Source organism: Bubalus kerabau, chromosome 1 (assembly GCF_029407905.1).
Source record: "Bubalus kerabau isolate K-KA32 ecotype Philippines breed swamp buffalo chromosome 1, PCC_UOA_SB_1v2, whole genome shotgun sequence".
Taxonomy (NCBI): domain Eukaryota; kingdom Metazoa; phylum Chordata; class Mammalia; order Artiodactyla; family Bovidae; genus Bubalus; species Bubalus kerabau.
In genome coordinates, this window is record NC_073624.1 from 17,571,435 (window position 1) to 17,593,569 (window position 22,135).

At 44.0% G+C, this 22,135-nt stretch overlaps 1 protein-coding gene across 1 annotated transcript in view; it reads right to left on the minus strand.

The window, feature by feature from the left end:
* Positions 1-22,135, minus strand: part of LOC129659312 (antigen WC1.1-like) — an 89,868-nt gene that overhangs the window by 54,927 nt on the left and 12,806 nt on the right. The window contains exons 2-5 of the mRNA XM_055590900.1: positions 20,767-20,902; positions 15,255-15,262; positions 8,093-8,413; positions 3,505-3,825 (exon numbers count right to left, since the gene is read on the minus strand). Of these exons, the coding sequence (XP_055446875.1) occupies positions 3,505-3,825; positions 8,093-8,413; positions 15,255-15,262; positions 20,767-20,902 (786 nt within the window). The remainder of the gene's footprint in view (positions 1-3,504; positions 3,826-8,092; positions 8,414-15,254; positions 15,263-20,766; positions 20,903-22,135) is intronic.

The window sequence follows — 22,135 nt, forward strand, 5'->3', positions numbered from 1 at the left end:
AGGAACAGGGCTCTTGATCCAAGAGGTCCTGAGTCCCCCAGTCCCATCTTTAAAACTTTAATTTTGTCTCTGGTTTCTTTTTTCCAAACTGTGTGTCGATTACTTTCGATCCCTTCCTGCTGCTCTGGCCACAGCAATCCGTAAACAGAAACAATCTGGAATGACCTAGAGTTCTCTTAAGAAATTTTAGCAACAAAAATTCATCATTTTGCCAGCACCATTCCACCCCCAAGTCAGCATTATTCAATGCCAAGAGAGTTCCCCTTGCCAGGAACTCCAGAGCAGGTTAAGTAACCAGGGTCCCAGCCTTGTGAGCAACACTTGAAGGTGATGCTTCAGTTTCATCTCACCCAGACCTGCAAAGCTGAGAGACACATATAAAGACCTGGAATAAGGAAGAAAATAAAGGGCTACAGTAGCTGTCACACAGCAGGAACAATAGCAGTTCACAGTGTCCTGCCCTGAAGACAAATTCAGCAGATCATGCCCCCGAAGAAACTAATGCTACAGATCTCTTGCAGATTTCATCAGCTTTATCCTACCCCAGTATACACACTCATTGACATCAGCACTCAGAGTGTTTCCCCCTTCAGTTTCTCCAGATCCCAGGAATAGCACTTGCCACAAACTCAGTTCTCTGTGGTTATACCAGTCCAAGTTCAGTTCAGTTCAGTTCAGTCACTTAGTTGTGTCAGATGCTTTGTGACCCCATGGACTGCAGCACACCATGCCTCCCTGTCCATCACCAATTCCTGGAGCTTACTCATGTCCATTGAGTCAGTGATGCCATTCAACCATCTCATCCTCTGTTGTCCCCTTCTCCTCCTGCCTTCAATCTTTCCCAGAATCAGGTCTTTTCAAATAAGTCAGGTCTTGGCATCAGGTGGCCAAAGTATTGGAGTTTCAGCTTCAGCATCAGTTCTTCTAATGAATATTCAGGACTGATCTCCTTTAGGATGGACTGATTGGATCTCCTGCAATCCAAGGGACTCTCAAGAGTCTTCTCCAACACCACAGTTCAAAAGCATCAATTCTTCGGCGCTCAGCTTTCTTTATAGTCCAACTCTCACATCCATACATGACTACTGGAAAAACCATAGCCTTGACTAGACGAACCTTTGTCGGCAAAGTAATGTCTCTGCTTTTTAATAAGCTGTCTAGGTTGGTCATAACTTTTATTCCAAGAAGTAAGCATTTTTTAATTTCATGGCTGCAGTCACCAGTGATTTTGGAGCCCCCCAAAAATAAAGTCTGTCACTGTTTCCACTGTTTCTCCATCTATTTGCCAGTGCAAGACACTACTCTAAACCCAAGGTGTGACCCCAACACCATGCATGCACTCCTGGCTAGAGCCTCCAACTGTGCACTTGAATCCAGTCAGCCTGACACCTGTCAGCAGGCTCTACTGTAGTGTGCATGCCCAGGGGAAGAGAGTGCAGCCACGAGAGAGCACATGGAGACCTAGAGTCCCCCAGTCTTCCAGGAAGCCCTTCAAAGGTCCCGGACATTGCTGCCTTCTTGGGCCCCCACCACTACATGTGTATCTATAATTGGCAGCTCCCCTACACAGGCTAAACTTGGTACACACACACACACACACACACACACACACACACACACAACAAAACTGAAAACAAATATGAGCAGAAATATTTGCTAAAGAAATAGATTCCATATTATAAATATTTCCCAGAAAGAAAACTCCAACCTTGAAATGCTAGCATTTCCACAGAGTCCATAAACAACTCCCACAGCTAGATAAAGGAAGAGAGGGCATGAAGGAATGAGGACAGGAAGGAAGTGTAACACAGAGGCTGTGGTGAATGTGGAAGCTGACCTGTGATCCCAGTCTTCCCTCCTGCAGTCTTTGCATGCTCATCATCTCATCATTTTGTTAGAAATGGTTTTACTTTAAATGCCAAAAAATAGGTTTCTTAAACAAAAACTCCTACTGAAACTCAAATGCCCTTCAAAAATAATTATTTTTAATGGTAACACTATAATAAAAAGGATGGAAGAAAACTTATGAGATGAACAGGTTTATGACATAGATTGTGGCAATGGTTTCACAGATGTATACAGAGCTCCAAATTCATCAAGTTGTAAATATTAACTAGGTGCAGCTTTCTGCAAGTCAGTCATACCTCAGTAATGGAGTTTTTAAAAAGGAGAATTGCTTTCTTAGCAACCTCAAGTGAAAGTGTTAGTTGCTCAGTCATGTCCAACTCTGTGACCCCAAGAGTTATAGCCCACTAGGCTCCTCTGTTCATGAAGTTCTCCAGGCAAGAATACTGGAGTTGCCATTTTCTTTTCCAGGGGATCTTCCTGACCCAGAGATTGAACCCAGATATCCTGTATTGCAAGCAGATTCTCTACCATCTGAGCCACCAGAGAACCAGCAGTCTCAAGAGTATCATCAAAGATCTCCTAAAGGTGAGATTGGAAAAGATCACTTTCCCAATAATCTTCCCCAACAAAACACAGGGAGCTGATTGGCTGTGCCTGCTAAGAACCTACTGCAGATGTCCTCAGAGCTCCCCTGTCCCAAAAATCTCAGCAGCTGGGAGGATGCTTTCCTGAGACCCAACCACCTCTATTAGGGACTTTGCTATGATATCTGATGATATCTTCCTCAATTCCAACTATAGTGGTGGGATTACGCCCAGGAAAATACCATCAAACATTCTGACAACAACTGGAACATCTCTGGTAAATACTGTGACCAGCACTCCCATTCTAGTTTCCACCTTGGCTCAGGTCAAACACACGTAGACAGAATTGAGTCCTTATTATGTATCATTTCAGGGTCTCTTAACCACACTGTCCTTAGTTTTTCCCCAGCTTCTGTGTTGTAATTGTCAAACTTCAGGTCTCCTGCAGCCTCAACATCCCCCTGAATAGGATGTGAGCTCCCTACCCAGGTATGCAAGTGAATCAGTGTGATGAGCCCAGCCTGTGCTACATATCCCAAATCTTGTCCTCCCCTTACTTGACCTAGTGACCTTGAAATGCACCAATGAAATGCCCTCATGCCTTTTCTTTCTGTAACTTCACCCTGATCCCAGTATTGTCACTTGTTCATGGGTCAGTTCCTAGAGAGAACTGTCTGCACCTGTCCTATATGCTCTCTTGTAGCTGCACATGTCTGACCATCTCATCCAAGAATACAGTAGGCTACCAGGGCGAACCTAATTTATTGAGGTCCAATCCAACAGTTGTCCTTCATGAAATATTTGAGCTCAACCTTCTGCCTCCTATGACACACCACAGAGACTGGAGGGACCAGTGACCTATGGGTCCGGAGCCTTTCTCTCCAGGGACAAGCAAGTCTTTGTGTTCTTTTGAGCACCTGATCGTCAAGGAATCACTGTGTGAGTGTAATATTCACCCAAGTGTGTTCTAAAGTCTGTGATCCACAGTCTCATAGTTACTCAGGGAATAAAACTGAAACTTTCCTCATGGGACCTACCCAACCCCCCCATCCCCAGACCAGACCACACTTACCTGAGCAGACTGCTCCAGCATCCTTGTCATGGGAATGGCCCTCAGGACCATGGTCTTTAACAATAGGATAACTACACTCACTGACAGTTGACTCTGACCCTTTGCAGTAAATATAATGAAACCAAATGGGTCCAATTCCCAGTCCAAATTTAGCCCCTTTGGGAGCATCAACAGCAGCTCCACACCTCAGCTGTCTGCACACCACATATGCCTCCTCCATGTTCCAATTGTAATCATTCACTGTGCCCCATTCTCCTTGGTGCTTCACTTCCACTCTCCCCTCACAGCGATGGTCTCCATCCATCAGCCTCAACTCCAGAGCTGCAAGAGAGACATAGAGGACACAGGAGAGATTTTAGGAGACAGTGCAGTGTTCTTCTAAGCATTAAAAAAAAAATCTTCTCTGTGAGGGGAAAAAAATCTCCATGAATAGCATTTGCTGATTCCTGCAGTATGTATCTTCCCACCGTGGCCAACTCTAAGCCCCCAATGTGCCATCACTGAACCTGGAGCAAGAAGGGAGGCACCAGGTGTTTCTCACGAGCCTGTAGAGCCAGCTCCAGGGACACCACTGAGGACAGGCCTTCAGAGACTATGGATGCTGCCCTCCCTGTAGATGTCCTCAAGGCTACTAGGGCCCAGCTTCCCCATCTCAGTTACAGCTCATGGCCCAGGATCCAGGGAGGAATCCTCCCTTTGCTTCCATGTCCATATGGAGCATCTCATCTAGCTTAGGAATGGAGGGCTGGGGTAACAGGCTCTCAAGTGTCCCAATTATTCCTGCCACCTGGTGTTCACATCCTGGTATAATTCAAATGTCATATTTGTGTATATGTACCACAGTTTTCACAATGGAGTATTACTCAGCCATTAAAAAGAATACATTTTTTTTTAAATTTTTAAACTTTACATAATTGTATTAGTTTTGCCCCATAGCAAAATGAATCCACCACAGGTATACATGTGTTCCCCATCCTGAACCCTCCTCCCTCCTCCCTCCCCATTCCATCCCTCTGGGTCGTCCCAGTGCACCAGCCCCAAGCATGCAGTATCGTGCATCGAACCTGGACTGGCAACTCGTTTCATACATGATATTTTACATGTTTCAATGCCATTCTTCCCAATCTTCCCACCCTCTCCCTCTCTCACAGAGTCCATAAGACTGTTCTATACATCAGTGTCTCTTTTGCTGTCTCGTACACAGGGTTATTGTTACCATCTTTCTAAATTCCATATATATGCGTTAGTATACTGTATTGGTGTTTTTCTTTCTGGCTTACTTCACTCTGTATAATAGGCTCCAGTTTCATCCACCTCATTAGAACTGATTCAAATGTATTCTTTTTAATGGCTGAGTAATACTCCATTGTGTATATGTACCACTGCTTTCTTATCCATTCATCTGCTGATGGGCATCTAGGTTGCTTCCATGTCCTGGCTATTATAAACAGTGCTGCGATGAACATTGGGGTACACGTGTCTCTTTCCCTTCTGGTTTCCTCAGTGTGTATGCCCAGCAGTGGGATTGCTGGATCATAAGGCAGTTCTATTTCCAGTTTTTTAAGGAATCTCCACACTGTTCTCCATAGTGGCTGTACTAGTTTGCATTCCCACCAACAGTGTAAGAGGGTTCCCTTTTCTCCACACCCTCTCCAGCATTTATTACTTGTAGACTTTTGGATTGTTTGAATCAGTTCTAATGAGGTGGATGAAACTGGAACCTATTATACAGAGTGAAATAAGCCAGAAAGAAAAACACCAATACAGTATACTAACACATATATATGGAATTTAGAAAGATGGTAACAATAACCCTGTGTACAAGACAGCAAAAGAGACACTGATGTATAGATCAGTCTTGTGGACTCTGTGGGAGAGGGAGAGGGTGGGGAGATTTGGGAGAATGGCATTGAAACATGTGTAATATCATGTATGGGACGAGTCGCCAGTCCAGGTTCGATGCACGATGCTGGGTGCTTGGGGCTGGTGCACTGGGACAGCCCAGAGGGAGGGTATGGGGAGGGAGGAGGGAGGAGGGTTCAGGATGGGGAGCATGGGAATACCTGTGGTGGATTCATTTTGATGTTTGGCAAAACTAATACAATATTGTAAAGTTTAAAAATAAAATAAAAAAAAAGAGAATGTAAAAAAAAAAAGAATATACATATATGTATAACTAAATCACTTTGTTGTACAACTAACTAAACATTGTAAATCAACTATATTTCAATAAAAAATTAAAAGTAAAGAAAAAAATGTCATATTTGAAAAACATTGGTTGAGAATTTTCCAGAATTGCTGACAGATACCAAGTCTTACAGTGAATAAGTGCAACAAAACTCAGGGAACACATATGAAAAGCAATTAATTTGTAGATACATTACAGATGTAAACACCACTCATGTTTAATGATAAATAAAATTCTCTTTTTCTGAACACATGGAAATACTAACACGTCCTTGCCTGTTTGAAAGGAAGGATGACCATGTGATCTGTCTTATGCAATAAAGTAGGATAACGAAAGATGTTATTTCCACAGGGAAACATTTAAGAGCCAATGTATTTTCTACCACAGCAAATCCTGTAGGGTCGTGTTGAAGTGGTAGAGTAATAAGATGATGGGACATTCAACAACATGGGGGTTTAAAAAATTATGATAGGCAGAGGCCTTGTCAAACTGAATAGAACACATCTTGTAAGGATAAATTTAGCTATTTGTAAATACTTTATCACCTACCTCATTCTTGCTAAAGTGGTAAGTAATAACACAAAATTAACAAAGAGAAAAATATTAACATGGACACTTAGTGCACCTTACCTGAAATTGAAAAACATCTGTGCTAACACCTAAAATTGCTAAGAACATGAGAAGTCAATGTAGAGTAGACTGAAGCCTGCTGCTGCTGCTGCTGCTAAGTCACTTCAGTCGTGTCCGACTCTGTGCGACCCCATAGATGGAAGCCCACCAGGCTCCAGTGTCCTTGGGATTCTCCAGGCAAGAACACTGGAGTGGGTTGCCATTTCCTTCTCCAATGCATGAAAGTGAAAAGTGAAAGTGAAGTCACTCAGTCATGTCCGACTCTTCGCGACCCCATGGACTGCAGCCCACCAGGCTCCTCCGTCCATGGGATTTTCCAGGCAAGAGTACTGGAGTGGGATGCCATTGCCTTCTCCGAGACTGAAGCCTAGATGTGCTATTAAAAAAAAATACCAATCTAAAACTTTATATTCGAAACCATTGTTTTAAACAATAAAACCTGGAAAGTGACATCATGAAAATGATGATGTAGTAAACAGCAGCCTCCATCCCCCTCCAGAGAGATCAACAATTAAACAGCTATCCACAAACAAATACATATATCTGGTATATCTGGAGTCCACTTAAGAAATTCTGGCAACACAAAGACATTATCATTTTGCCACCATCATTCCATCCACCTTGCCAAGATTGTTAGATGCCAAGAGTTCCTCTTGCCAGGAACATGAGAGAAGGATGAATAATCAGGTTACTGGCCTTGTGGGGAAACTTGTGAAGGTCATGCTTCAGTTTCACCTCTCCCAGACCTGCAAAGCTGAGACACATGTAAAGACCAGAAATAAGAAAGAAAAGAAGGGGCCACAGTAGCTACTACACAACAGGAACAACAGCAGTTCACAGTATCCTGCTCATGACAAATTCAGCAGATCAGGCCCCTGAAGAAACTAATGCTACAGACCTCTTGCTGATTTCATCTGCTTTATTCTACCCTGGAATACACATTCACTGACATCAGCACTCACAGTGCTTCCCCTTTCAGTTCCTCCAGATCCCAGGAATAGCACTTGCAACAAGCTCAGTTCTCTGTGATTGTAACAGTGCAAAACACTACTCTAAACCCAAGGTGTGACCCCCAACACCATGCATGCACTCATGGCTAGAACCTCCAACTGTGCACTTGAATCCCATCAGCCTGACACCTGTCAGCAGGCTCCACTGCAGTGTGCATGCCCAAGGGAAGACAGTGCAGCCATGGGAGAGCACACAGAAAGCTAGAGTTCCACAGGCTGCTAGGGAGCCCTTCTATGGCCCAGGCCCTTGCTGCCTTCTTTTGTCCCCGCCACTACATGTGTATCTATAACTGGCATCTCCCCCACATAGGCTAATTCTGGCACCAAAATAAATAAATAAATAAATAAATAAATAAATAAATAAATAAAGAGAGAAAGAGAGATGTCTGCATAGCCCTGTATTTGCTAAAGATATAGATTCCATATTATAAAAATTTCTTACAGTGTAAACTGCAACCTTGAAAGGCCAGAACTTCCACAGAGCTCAAAAACAACTCCTGCATAAAGATAAAGAAAAGAAGTCAGGAAGGAATGAATGTAACACAGACTGTGGTGAATGTGGGAGTGGACTTGGACCTCTCCAGGGCCAAGCATGTCCTTATAATCCTTTGAATACTTAACATTCAAGGAAGTATTCTGTGAGTGCAATCTTCACCCAAGTATGTTCTAAAGGCTGTGATCCATAGTATCATAGCTACTCTGGAAATGAGACTAAGGCTTTTCCTGTTGGGGATCCCCTCCCAGACCAGACAGGACTTACGTGAGCACACTGCTCCCACATCCTGGTCATGGGAAAGGCCCTCAGGACGATAGTCTTTGAGAACAGGATAAGTACAGGCTGTGAGGACTGACTCTGTTCCTTTGCAGTAAATATACTGAAACCAAGTGGGGCCAATCCCTGGCCCAAAATGAGCCCCTCTGGGAGCTTCAGTGGCAGTTCCACACCCCAGCTGTCTGCACACCACAGCTGCCTCCTCCAAGTTCCAGTTGTGATCATTCACTGTGTCCCATTCTCCTTGGTGCTTCACTTCCACTCTCCCCTCACAGCGGTGGGCTCCACCCATCAGCCTCACCTCCAGGGCTGCAAGACAACACAGGCATGAGACACAGGAGAGATTTTAGCAGACCATGCAGTGAAGTGCTGGTAATTATTAAAATATGAATACTCTGATCTCTGAAAAAAATCCCTGTGAATAACATTTGTTGATTTCCATGGTATAAACATTCCCACTATGGCCAAGTTTTAGCTCCCAATGTGCCATCACTGAGCATGAAACAGGAATGGAGACACCAGGTATCCTTCATGAGCCTGTGGAATCAGCTCCAGGGACACCACCAAGGACAGGCCTTCAGAGACTCTGGATGTTGCCCTCTTTGAAGATGTGCCCAAGGCTACTAGGGCCCAGCTTCCCTGTCTCAGTTACAGCTCATGGTCTGGGATCTAGGGAGGAATCCTCTCTCTCCTTCCCTTGTCTATCAGGAGCATCTCATCCAGCTTAGGAACAGAGGGCTAGGGTAATAGGCACTAAAGTCTCCCGATTATTCCTGCCACCTGGTGTTCACGGCTCTGTGTAATCCCCACACTCAAATGTATCTAGCAACATGCATCTAACAAATGGAATTTGGCAAAGTGATGAGACGTCACTTAAGAGATTATGTTTCAAGATGACCATGGTTTCCCTTGTTGACCTTTCTTGCTCTCTCATTTGCTCTAGTTAAAACAACTGCCACGAGTGAACTAATAGTGGAAAGACTCTCATGACGAGGAAAGAAGTCAGGCCTCTAGTCAACAGCCAACTAGGCATTGAGACTCTAAGTTACACAGTCTGCCAAGTTCTGTAATCTGCCCACATCCAGATGAGTACATTTAGACAATATCTACCCCTGGTTGAACCTTCAGATAATTGCATGCTTGTGAGACATCCTGAGTCAGAGGACCCAAGTAAGCCATGTCTATTCCTGGCCCATATAAGGTGTGAGATATTAGGTGTTTGCTGACTTAAGCTGCCAAGTTCAGCACTAACTTGTTGCACAATAATACATAACTAATGCAGGGCTTCCCTCCAGAATCAGAAGAAAGCGAGTGAACAAGCTGGAGGTTTATACATGAGCCTTCACTGCTTCATCCAGACGAGACTCCCTCCTGTGTGACCAGGTCTGCTGTCTGGTCCCATCTGTAACTGGGACCCAAACCACCTCTCTCTGTCACATCAGGTCTCACCCAGTGTCCCAGGCTCCTGCCTTCCTGTCAGAAACTGAGAAGTGAGTTTCATGAGACTTTGAATCAGCTCCATTAGCTCAGAGTTCAGGTCAAAAAGTGAGACTCTTTCTTATAATATAAGGAAAATTGGTCCCTGGGGCACCATTCCCACTGCTCAGGTCTATGCAATGCCCCATGTGCTCTCACTCCAGAAACAGAAGTGGTGCATCACAGAGGGACTATCTTGGGAAATGATGAACCAGAGAAGATACTGGTGTATAGACAGCTCAGGCCAGAGTCTACCAGAAAATAGCATAGACTGGCTGGTTAAATAGCAGCAATTCATTTATCTTATCAAGTTCTAGAGGCTGATAAGTCCAAGATCATGGTGCTAGCAAGGCAGTGCTCATTCTTAAACCTCTTTTCTTTGCTTACAGGCTGAAGGTCTGTAAATTTGGCCTTTCCTAGGACATGTGCACTTAGAGAGAGTGAGGGAGACCTGTCTCTTCCTTTTTCTGTAATGTCACCTATTAAATTAAGGCCACACTTTTATGACTTTAAATAACCTCAGTTGCCTCCTAAAGGCCCTATCTCCAACAGTGATAGTGGAGTCTAGATCTTCAAGACATACATCATGGAGGGACACAGTTCAGTCCACTGACCTGTGGAGGCTCATGTTCAGAAAGAAATAATAATACAAGAGGAAGTGAAGGAGACACTAGACATAGGGAGACATCTGAAGATGCTTCTCAGATGTTTTAGAATCTGACACTAAAGTGAGAGTAAAGGATTGACATAGGACCCTGAAAGTTCACTAGAAGCTAGTTTTATTAATAATAAAATTATCTAGGGAGATTGGTTCAAGATGGCAGCATAGAAGGACATGTGCATGCTCATGTCCTTCAGCAAGAGCACTAAAATCGCAACTAGATGTTGAACAACCATCAACAGGAGGCTGCTGGAACACAGTCAAAAAAGATACCCCATATCCAAAAACAAATCAGAAGCCACAACAAGATGGTAGAAGGGGTGTAATCACAATAAATTCAATCCTATACGTGCCCAGTGGGCGACACGTAAACTGGAGTACAATAATATCAAAGAATGTCTCACACTGTTGGAAAGGCTCTGAGCCTTATGCCAGGCTTCCCAGCCTGGGGATCCAGCAAAGGACTGGGAATCCCCAGAGAATTTGACTTTGAAGACCAATGGGATTTGATTGCAGGACTTCCACTGGACTATAGGAAACAGAGACTCCACTGTTCTGTTCAGTCACCCAGTCGCCTCCGACCCTTTGAGACCCCATGGACTGCAGCACGATAGGCATCCCTGTTCATCACCAACTCCCGGAGCTTGCAACCTCATGTCCATCGAGTCAGTGATGCCATCCAACCATCTCATCCTCCGTTGTCCCCTTCTCTTCCTGCCTTCAGTCTTTCCCAGCATCAGGGTCTTTTCAAATGAGTCAGTTCTTCGCATCAGGTAGCCAAAGTACTGGAGTTTCAGCTTCAGCATCAGTCCTTCAAAAGAATATTCAGGACTGTTTTCCTTTAGGATGGACTGATTTGATCTACTTGCAGTCCTAGGGACTCTCAAGAGTCTTTTCCAACACCACAGTTCACAAGCATCAATTCTTCAGCACTCAGCTTTGTTCATGGTCCAACTCTCACATGCATACTGACTATTGGAAAAACTGTGCCTTTTACTGTAGACCTTTGTTGGCAAAGTCATGTCTCTGCTTTTTAATATGCTGTCTAGGTTGGTTATAACTTTTCTTCCAAGGAGCAGGTGTCTGTTAACTTCATGGCTGCAGTCACCATCTGCAGTGATTTTAGAGCCCCCCAAAATAAAGTGTCTCAGTTTCTATTGTTTCCCTATCTATTTGCCATGAAGTGATGGGACTGGATACCATGATCTTAGTTTTCTGAATGTTGAGTTTTAAGCCAACTTTTTCACTCTCCTCTTTCACTTTCATCAAGAGGCTCTTTAGTTCTTCTTCGCTTTCTGCCATAAGGGTGGTGTCATCTGCGTGTCTGAGGTTATTGATGTTTCTCCCAGCAATCTTGATTTCAGCTTGTGCTTCATGAAGTCCAGTATTTCTCATGATGTACTCTGCATATAACTTAAATAAACAGGGTGACAATATACAGTCTTGACGTATTCCTTTCCCTATTTGAAACCAATCTGTTGTTCATGTCCAGTTCTAACGGCTTCTTGACCTGCATACAGATATCTCAGGAGGCAGATAAGGTGGTCTGGTATTGCCATCTCTTGAAGAATTTTCCACAGTTTGTTGTGATCCTCACAGTCCAAGGCTTTGGCATAGTCAGTAAAGCAAAAGTAGATGTCTTTCTGGAACTCTCTTGCTTTTTCAATGATCCAACAGATGTTGGCAATCTGATCTCTGGATCCTCTGTCTTTTCTAAATCCAGCTTGAACATCTGGAAGTTCTCAGTTCACGTACTGTTGACGGTTGGCTTGGAGAATTTTGAGTGCTACTTTGCTAGTGTGTAAGATGAGTGCAATTGTGCAGTAGTTTGAACATTCTTTGGCATTGCCTTTCTTTGGGATTGGAATGAAAACTGACTTTCTCCCATCCTATGGCCACTGCTGAGTTTTCAAAATTTGCTGGCATATGGAGTGCAGCACTTTCACAGCATCATCTTTTAGGATTTGAAATAGCTCAACTGGAATTCCATCACCTCCACTAGCTTTGATCATAGTGATGCTTCCTAAGGCCCACTTGACTTCACATTCCAGGATGTCTGGCTCTAGTTGAGTGATCACACCACTGTGGCAGGACACAGAGAAAATCTACATGCACCAGGATACAGGGGAAAGGAGCAGTGACCACAGGAGACTCAGCAAGACCTAGTGCTGGAAGATCTCCTGCAGAAGTGTAGGCCAGCTGTGGCTCACTACAGGGATGAGGTTCCTGTTAGCAGCAGTCTTGGGAAGTGTCCCTTGGTGTGAAACCTCTTGGAGGTCACTACTAACCCTACTATAAAAACCTGTAGACTCCAGAGGTGGGTCACTTCAGGCCAAACAAGTAGCAGGGAGGGAGCGCAGCCCCACCCATCAACGGGCAATCAGATAAAAGTTTTACTGAGTGAGGCCCTGCCCACCAGAGCAAGGCCCAGTTTTTCCCATAGCCAATCTTCCATCAGGAAGCTTGCATACCTGCGGTGAATTCATTTTGATATTTGGCAAAACTAATACAGTTATGTAAAGTTTAAAAATAAAATAAAATTAAAAAAAAAAAAAAAAAAAGGAAGCTTGCATAAGCCTCTTAGCCTCATCGACCAGATGGCAGACAGAAGGTGCAAGAATAAATACAATCCCACAGCCACCAGGAAAAAAAAAATCACAGAAAGTTAACCAAAGTGAAAAGGATTAAAAGAGGATTAAGTTTAAGGAACCAGAAATCAAATTGCCAACAACCCTTGGATCATTGAAAAAGCAAAAGAGTTCCAGAAAGACATCTACTTCTGCTTTATTGACTATGCCAAAGCCTTTGACTGTGTGGATTGCAAGGAACTATGGAAAATTCTTAAAGAGATGGAAATATCAGACCCCCTGACCTGCCTCCTGAGAAATCCATATGCAGGTCAAGAAGCAACAGTGGAACAACATATTGGTTCCAAATCAGGAAAGGAGTACATCAAGGCTGTATATTGTCACCCTACTTATTTAACTTATATGCAGAGTATATCATGAGAAATGCTGGACTGGATGAAGCACAAGCTGGAATCAAGATTGCTGGGAGAAATATCAATAACCTCAGACATGCAGATGCAACCACCCTTATGGCAGAAATTGAAGAAGAACTAAAGATCCTCTTCATCAAAGTGAAAGAGGAGAGTGAAAAAGTTGGCTTAAAACTCAGCATTCAGAAAAATAAGATCATGGCGTCTAGTCCATGATCTTCACGTTATAAACCTCTGCCTCGATGTTAGGATTTTGCAGTTCTGTGAAGATTTTTCCCCCCTTTACTTTTTTTTTTTAACTTTAATTTTTTTATTTTACTTATGTATTTTATTTAACTGAATATATCCAAATAGTATCATTTCAATATGTTTTTTAAAATTTTTATTATTATTATTATTATTATTTTATTTTACAATATTGTATTGGTTTTGCCACGCAGAAGGCAATGGCACTCCATTCCAGTACTCTTGCCTGGAAAATCCCATGGATGGAGGAGCCTGGTAGGCTGCAGTCCATGGGGTCGCTAAGAGTCGGACAAAACTGAATGACTTCACTTTCACTTTTCACTTTCATGCATTGGAGAAGGAAATGGCAACCCACTCCAGTGTTCTTGCCTGGAGAATCCCAGGGACGGGGAAGCCTGGTGGGCTGCCATCTATGGGGTCACACAGAGTCGGACACGACTGAAGTGACTTAGCATAGCATAGCATTGGTTTTGCCATACATCAACATGTATCCTCCACGGGTGTACACGTGTTCCCAATCCTGAACCCCGCTCCCACCTCCCTCCCCATACCATCCCTGGGTCATCCAGTGCACCAGCCCCAAGCTTCCTTGTATCCTGCATCCAAGTATCACATCCAAGTTTCTAATGTGGCTCAGATTAAATACATTCAGACAGGATTGAGCCATTATTGTGTATCATTTTAAGTTCTCTTAACCTCATTGCCCTTATTTGCTACAGTTTCTGTGTTGTAATTATCAAAGTTTAAGTTTTCCCACAGCCTCAACATCCCACAAATAGAATGTAAGCTCCCTACTAAGGTGAGCACGTGCACCAGTGTGATAAGACTATCTTCTGCCCAAATCCCCCTTCTTACCTTCCCCTGTGACCTAGTGACCTTCCAATGCACCAGTGAAAGCCCCTGAAACATTTTCACTGTAAGAACACTTGGACCCCGAATACTGTCCCTTGTCTATGGGTCTTCACTCTTTCATGTCACTGCTTCATTGAGCCTGTTCTATTGGCACCTCCCCCACGTGCCCACCTGATAACACTCTCTCTAGGACCTGTGAGTATAATAAACTATATTTGCCTGCACCCCTCTTCTATCCCCCATTGTAGCCACAGTTGTCTGACCATCTCATGGAAGAATACAACAGGCTACCATGATGAACCTAATTCATAGAGGTCCAACCCAGCAGCTGTATGTGTATGAAACATTTGAGCTCACCTCTTTGCCTCCTAGGGCACATCACAGAGACTGGTGGGTCCAGGGACTATGTGTCTGGAGACTTTTTCTCCAGGACCAAATAACTCCTGATGTTCCTTTGATCACCTAATGTTCAAGGAATCACTGTTTGACTGAAGTCTTAACCAAAGAATGTACTAAAGACTGTGATCCATATCCTCATATTATTTCCAGAAAGACATTGAGACTTTTCCTGCTGGGCATCCCCTCCCAGACCAGACAGGCCTTACCTGAGCAGACTGCTTTGGCATCCCCATGATGGGAAAGGCCCTCAGGACGATGGTCTTTAAGAGAAGGATAACTACACTCCATGAGTGATGATTCTGTCCCATTGCAGTAAATGTAGTGAAACCAAATGGGGCGAATCCCTGGTCCAAAATGAGCCCCTCTGGAAGCATTAATGGCAGCTCCACACTCCAGTTCTCTGCACACCACAGCTGCCTCTTCCAAGCTTCAGTTCTGGTCATTCACTGTGCCCCATTCTCCTTTGTGCTTCACTTCCACTCTCCCCTCACAGCTGTGGCTCCATCCTTCAACCTCACCTCCCAAGCTGCAGAGGGACAAGGACACAGGATACAGGAGAGATTTCAGAAGACCATGCAGTAGTATACTGGTTAAGTATTTAAAAATGGAATATCTGATCTCTGAAAAAAATCCTTGTGTTCAGTATTTCTTGACTTCTGTGGTAAAAATATTCCAACCATGGCCAACTCGAAGCTCCCAATGTGCCATCACTGAACCTGGAGCAGGAAGGGAGGCACCAGGTGTTTCTCACAAGCCTGTAGAACCAGCTCCAGGGACACCACCGAGTACAGGCCTCCAGAGACTCTGGATGCTGCCCTCCCTGTAGATGTGCCCAAGGCGACTAGGGCCCAGCTTCCCCATCTCAGTTACAGCTCATGGCCCAGGATCCAGAGAGTAATCCTCCCTTTTGTTCTCTGTCCCCTAGGGAACATCTCATCTAGCTTAGGAACAGAGGGCTGGGGTAACAGGCTCTCAAGTGTCCTGGTTGTTTCTGTCACCTGGTCTTCACATCCTTGAGTAATTTCCACACTTGAATGTATCTAGTAACATCAATCTAGCAAATGGAATTTGGCAACAGTAATGAGATGTCACTTAAGAGATTAGGCTTCAAAGAAATGCTGGTTTCCCCTTGTGCTCTATCTTGCGCTTTTAGTCTAGCTCTGATGAAGCCAGCTGCCATGTTGTGAGCTATGTATGAAGAGACCCTGATGACAAGGAATGGAGACAGGTCTCTAGCCAACAGCCAGCAAGGGGCTGAGACTCTCAGTTCAACAGTTCACCAAGGTCTGAATGGTGTCACCATCCAGGTGAGTAAGTTTGGGTGATATCAACCCCTGGTTGATAGATCAAATGATTGCATCCTTGTGAGACTTCATGAGTGAGAGGATCCAGATAGGACATGTCAGTTCCTGGCCCACAGAAAGTGTGATATACTAGGTGTTTGCTGACTTAAGCTGCCAAGTTCAGCACTAATTTGTTGCACTGCAACACATAACTAATGCAGAGCTTCCCTACAGAGTCAGAAGACCAGGGGTGAACAAGCCAGAGGTTTATACATGTGTCAACTGCTTCTTCCAGATGAGACTTCTTCCTATGTGACCAGGTCTGCAGCCTGGTCCCACCTGGAACTGTGACCCAAACTACCTCTTTCTGTCTCATCAGGTCTTACCCAGTGTTCCAGGCTTCTGCCTTCCTGTCGGGAACTGAGAAGTGGGTTTACTGGATCTTGAATCATCCCAAGCACCTTTGAATTTGGCTCAGAAAATGAGAATTTTTCTCATAATCTAACAAGACATGGTCCCTGGGCCACCATTAACACTGCTCAGGTCTCCACCTCGCCCCATGTGCTCTCACTCTGGAAACAGAAGTGGTGTATCATAGAGGGAACATCTGGGGAAATGCTGAACTGGAGAAAATCCTGGTGTGTATTCAGATCAGGCAGGTGGCCACCATAAGATATCCCAACCTGGCTGGATAAACAGCAGAAATGTATTTATCTTATCACAGTTCTGGAAGTCAGGAAGTCCAAGATCACAGTACTAGCAAGTAGTGTTCATTCTGAGTGCTCCTCTCTTGACTTGCTGACCACGGCTCCTTCACTGTTTGCTCACATGACCTTTCCTAGGACATGGGCACCTGGAGAGGCAGGGAGATGTGCCTCTACCTCTTCGTCGCCTATTGGATCAGGGCCACATCCTTATGACCTTATTTAACCTCAGTTACCTCTAAAGGCCCTATCTCCAATGAAGTCACAATGAGAAGCAGGACTTCAACATACGAACTTTGGAGGGACACAGTTCATTCCATGGACCTGTGAGTCTCATCTAGGAAGGAAATAAAGATACATGAGGAGGAGGTGAAGGAGACAACAGACAAAGGGAGATATCCTGTGACACTTACTTAGAGATTTTTTTCGACATCTGACATTGAGGTGAGAGTAAAGAAATTAAATAGAATCCTAAAGGTACAGAAGTGAAAAGCAAAAGTTGCTCAATCGTGGCTGACTCTTTGTGACCCCATGGACTATACAGTCCATGGAATTCTCCAGGCCAGAATACTGAAGTGGGTAGCCTTTCCCCTCTCCAGGGGATCTTCCCAACCCAGGGATCAAACCCAGGTATCCCGCATTGCAGGCAGATTTTTTACCATTTGAGCTACAAGCGAAGCCCAAGAATACAGGAATGGGTAGCCTATACCTTCTCCAGTGGATCTTCCCAATCCAGGAATCAGACCAGGGTCTCCTGCATTTCAGGTGGATTCTTTACCAACTGAGCTATCAGGGAAGCCCACAGAAGAAGCTACTATTATTAATATTAAAATTATCTCTTAGAAGGTACTTTCTGTGCTATAAATGCAGAAAATGGTAAGACCATGTTCCTCTCCTCAGGTATCTTTTGCCTTATTGATGACACAAACAAATAGATGATTTCATTACTGTGGTTAAGTTCCAGGAGATTTTCTTAGTAAATGTAGGCTTGCTTATTTAGGGCATCTTGTCTATTTTTTGTTTTTGTTTTTTCATCTTGTCTACTGAAAATACAGGGAAATAAATTCACTAAAAATTATCTGAAAAGCATTAAACACCTCTAAGATAGGAATGAAATGTCCAGCCAAATCTGAAGTAAAATGGAAAGTCACTAACATACATGAGCATGGAATTTTTTTTCCCCTAAAAGCATTAGGCCATTCAGGAAAACATGTGGGGTTTTTATGGCCCTTGATGATGAGGAGGTAAAATCAAATCCCAAACCCACGTGCAGATGAGAATCCAGAAGAAGGCATTCTCCACAATAAGCTGAACACCAGTTAAATAGACCTGCTCTTGCATGGATTTAGATTCAGAGTTTGAATCTCTGGATTGTCCAGGTAATATCCATTTTAGCACTTGTATGAATGTGGCCCACTATTGATAATACCACAGAATCATGACAAAATAAATATGAATCCCTTTCTAGAGTAAATTACCTTCATCCTAGGTCTCAATTACCTCTATAAATTTTTTTTATAAAGTAACCAGTTATTGTCAATAAAAAAAAAATAGGGTGCAAAAAACCAAGGTCTATTAGCAGAAACCAAGAGAAATTACTGAAGCAAACACAGAGACTTCTCATATTAAATAAATCATTCACTAGGCTATATAACTTCCACATGTACTACATTTAGGGCTTCCAAGGTGGCACTTGTGGTAAAGAATCCACCTGCCAGTGCAGGAGATACAAGAGACTCGGGTTCAATTCTTGGGTTGGGAAGATTCCCTGGAGAAGAAAATGATGATCTGGTGCAGTATTCTTGCCTGGAGAATCCCATGAACAGAGGAGCCTGGCAGGTTACAGTCCATAGGGTCATAAAAGAGTTAGACATGGCTGAAGCAACTGAGCATGCGAAGAACCTCCTGCAGATGTCCTCAGAGCTGTTCTGTCCTACCACCTCAGCAGCTGGGATGATCCTTTCCTGACATCCAACCACCTCTGTTAGGGATGTTGCTGTGATATTTGATAATATCTTCCCCAATTCCAGCACAATTGTGGTGGGGTTTATGCCCTGGAAAATCCATCAAGCATTCTGATAACAACTGGGAACATCTCTGGCAAATACTGTGATCACCCAGTCACATTCTAGTTTTAGCCTTGGCTCAGGTCAAATACATTGAGACAGGATTGAGTCCTCACAAGGTATCATTTCAGATTCTCTTAGCTTCACAGCCCTTAGTTTTCCTCCAGACTCTGTAGTAATTGTCAAACTTCAGGGTTTCCTGCTGCATCAACATCCCAACAAATAGGACGTGAGAACCTGACCCAGGTGACCAGGTGCACCAGTGTGATGAAAGTAGCTCCTGCCACAGATCCCGCTTCTTGCCTCCCCTGACTGTGACCTAGTAACCTTCCAATGCACCAGTGAATGCCCTCATGCCTTCTCTTTCCATAACTTCACTCTGACCCCAGTATGGTCATTTGTTCATGGGTCTTCACACATCACTTTGGATCATTGCTTCTCAGCTGAGCCTGTTCTATTGGTACCTCCCCCATGTACTCACCTGATGATACTCTCTCTAGAAACTATGAGTATAATAAACTATATCTGTTTCCACCTCTCCTATATCCTCTGCTGTAGCTGCACTTGTCTGATCATCTCATGCAGGACTACAACAACCTAGCATGATGAACCTAATTCATAGAGGTCCAAACCAGCAGTTGTACCTGCATGAAACATTTGAGCTCACCCTCTTTTCAAATAAGTCAGCTCTTTGCATCAGATGGCCAAAGTATTGGAGTTTCAGCTTCAACATCAGTCCTTCCAATGAACATTCTGAACTGATTTTCTTTAGGATGGACTGGTTGGCTCTCCTTGCATTCCAAGGGACTCTCGAGAGTCTTCTCCAAGCCACAGTTCAAAAGCATCAATTCTTCAGTGCTCAGCTTTCTTTATAGTCCAACTCTCACATCCATACATGACTACTGGAAAAACCATAGCCTTGACTAGACGACCTTTATTGGCAAAGTAATGTCTCTGCTTTTTAATATGCTGTCTAGGTTGTCATAACTTTTCTTCCAAGGAGTAAGCGTCTTTTTATTTCATGGCTGCAATCACCATCTGCAGTGATTTTGGAGTCCAAAAAAATAAATTCTGCCACTGTTTCCACTGTTTCCCCATCTATTTGTCATGAAGTGATGGGACTGGATGCCTTGATCTTAGTTTTCTGAATGTTGAGCTTTAAGCCAACTTTTTCACTCTCTCCTCTTTCACTTTCGTCCATTGAGTAGGTGATGCCATCCATCCATCCCATCCTCTATCGCCCCTTCTTCCTCCTGACCCCAATCTTTCCCAGCATCAGGGTCTTTTCCAATGAGTCTAATCTTCCAAACAGGTGGCCAAAGTATTCAGCTTCAGCTTCAGCATCAGTCTTTCCAATGAATATTCAAGGTTGATTTGCTTTAGGCTTGATCTTCTTGCTGTCCAAGGGACTCTCAAGAGTCTTCTCCAGCACTACAGTTCCAAAGCATCAATTCTTTGGCATTCAGTCTTCTTTATGGTCCAATTCTCACATCTGTACACAACTATTGCAAAACCATAGCATTGACTATACAGACCTTTGTCAGCAAAGTGATGCCTCTGTTTTTTAATAGGCTGTCTAGGTTTGTCATAGCTTTTCTTCCAAGGAGACATCATTTTTAGTTTCATGACTGCATGCACTCTTGAGCATTTACCCTTCAAGAAATCACTGTGTGAGTTGAATATTTACCCAAGTACATTCTAAAGGGTGTGATCCATGTGCTCATAGATACTCTGGGAATAGAACCGGAAGTTGTCCTGCTAAGAACCCCCTCCCAGCCCTGACAGAACTTATGTGAGCAGACTGCCCCAGCATCCTTCTCGTGGGAAAGGCCCTCAGGACGATGGTCTTTAACAGGAGGATAACTACACTCAGTGATAACTGACTCTGGTCCCTTGCAGTAAATATAATTAAACCAAATGGGTCCAATTCCCAGCCCAAATTTAGCCCCTGTGGGAGCATCAACAGCAGCTCCACACCTCAGCTGTCTGCACACCACATGCGCCTCATCCATGTTCCAGTTCAGATCATTCACTGTGCCCCATTTTCCTTGATGTTTCACTTCCACTCTCCCCTCACAGCTGTGATCTCCATTGACCAGTCTCAGCTCCAGAACTGCAAGAGAGACACAGACACAGGACACAGGAGAGGTTTTATGAGACAGTGCAGTGGTGTTCTGCTAAGTATTGAAAAAATCTTTTTTCTGAGGGAGAAAAATAAATGTGAAAAGCGTTTGTTGACTTTGGCACTATAAATAATCCCCCGGTGGCCAACTTTTAGCTCCCAATGTGCCATTGCTGAACGTGGAGCAGGAAAGGAGGCACCAGGTGTTTCTCACAAGCCTGTAGAACCAGCTCCAGGGACACCACTGAGGACAGGCCTTCAGAGACTCTGGATGCTGCCCTCCCTGTAAATGTGCCCAAGGCTACTAGGGTCCAGCTTCACCATCTCAGTTATAGCTCATGGCCCAGGATCCAGGGAGGAATACTCCCTCTCCTTCCCTGTCCATAGGAAGCATCTCACCCAGCTTAGGAGTAGAGGGCTAGCGTAACAGGCTCTAAAGTGAAAGTGAAAATGAAGGTCACTCAGTTGTGTCCAACTCTTTGTGACCCCATGGACGATACAGTCCAGGGAATCTTCCCAACCCAGGGATTGAACCCAGTTCTTCCACATTGCCAGCAGATTCTTTACCAGCTGAGCCACAAGGCAATGCAGGTGACACCAGTTCAATCCATGGTCCCAGAAGATCCCACATGTTGCCTAGCAACTAAGCCTATGCACCATAACTACTGAGCCCAAGTTCTAGAACCCATGAGCCTCAACTACTGATCTATGCACTGCAACTACTGAAGCCCGCATGCCTAGAAACTGTGCTCCACAACAAGAGAAGCCATGACAATGAGAAGCCCACATACAGCAATGAAGAGTATCCCCCAATTGCTGCAACAAGAGAAATACCGAGCCCAGCAACAAAGACCCAACACAGTCAAAAAAAAAGGAAAAGAAAAAAAAAATACTGGAGTGGATAGCCTATCCCTTTTCCAGCGGATCTTCCTGAACCAGGAATTGATCCAGGGCCTTCTGCATTGCAGATGGACTCTTTACCAACTGAGTTATCAGGGAAGGAAAAAGTAAGTAAGTAATATTTTAAAAGGTTGCTTTAGTTTAAAAAAAATTAAAAACAAAAATAAACAACAAGCACCTGAACAACCAATGATGAAAAAAGAAACTGAAAGGAAAATTTTAAAATACACTGAGCAACTTTCCCTGGTGGTCCAATGGTTATGAATTCACCTGCCAGTGCAGTGGCCAGGGTTTGATTCCTGGTGCAGGAAGATGCCACATGCC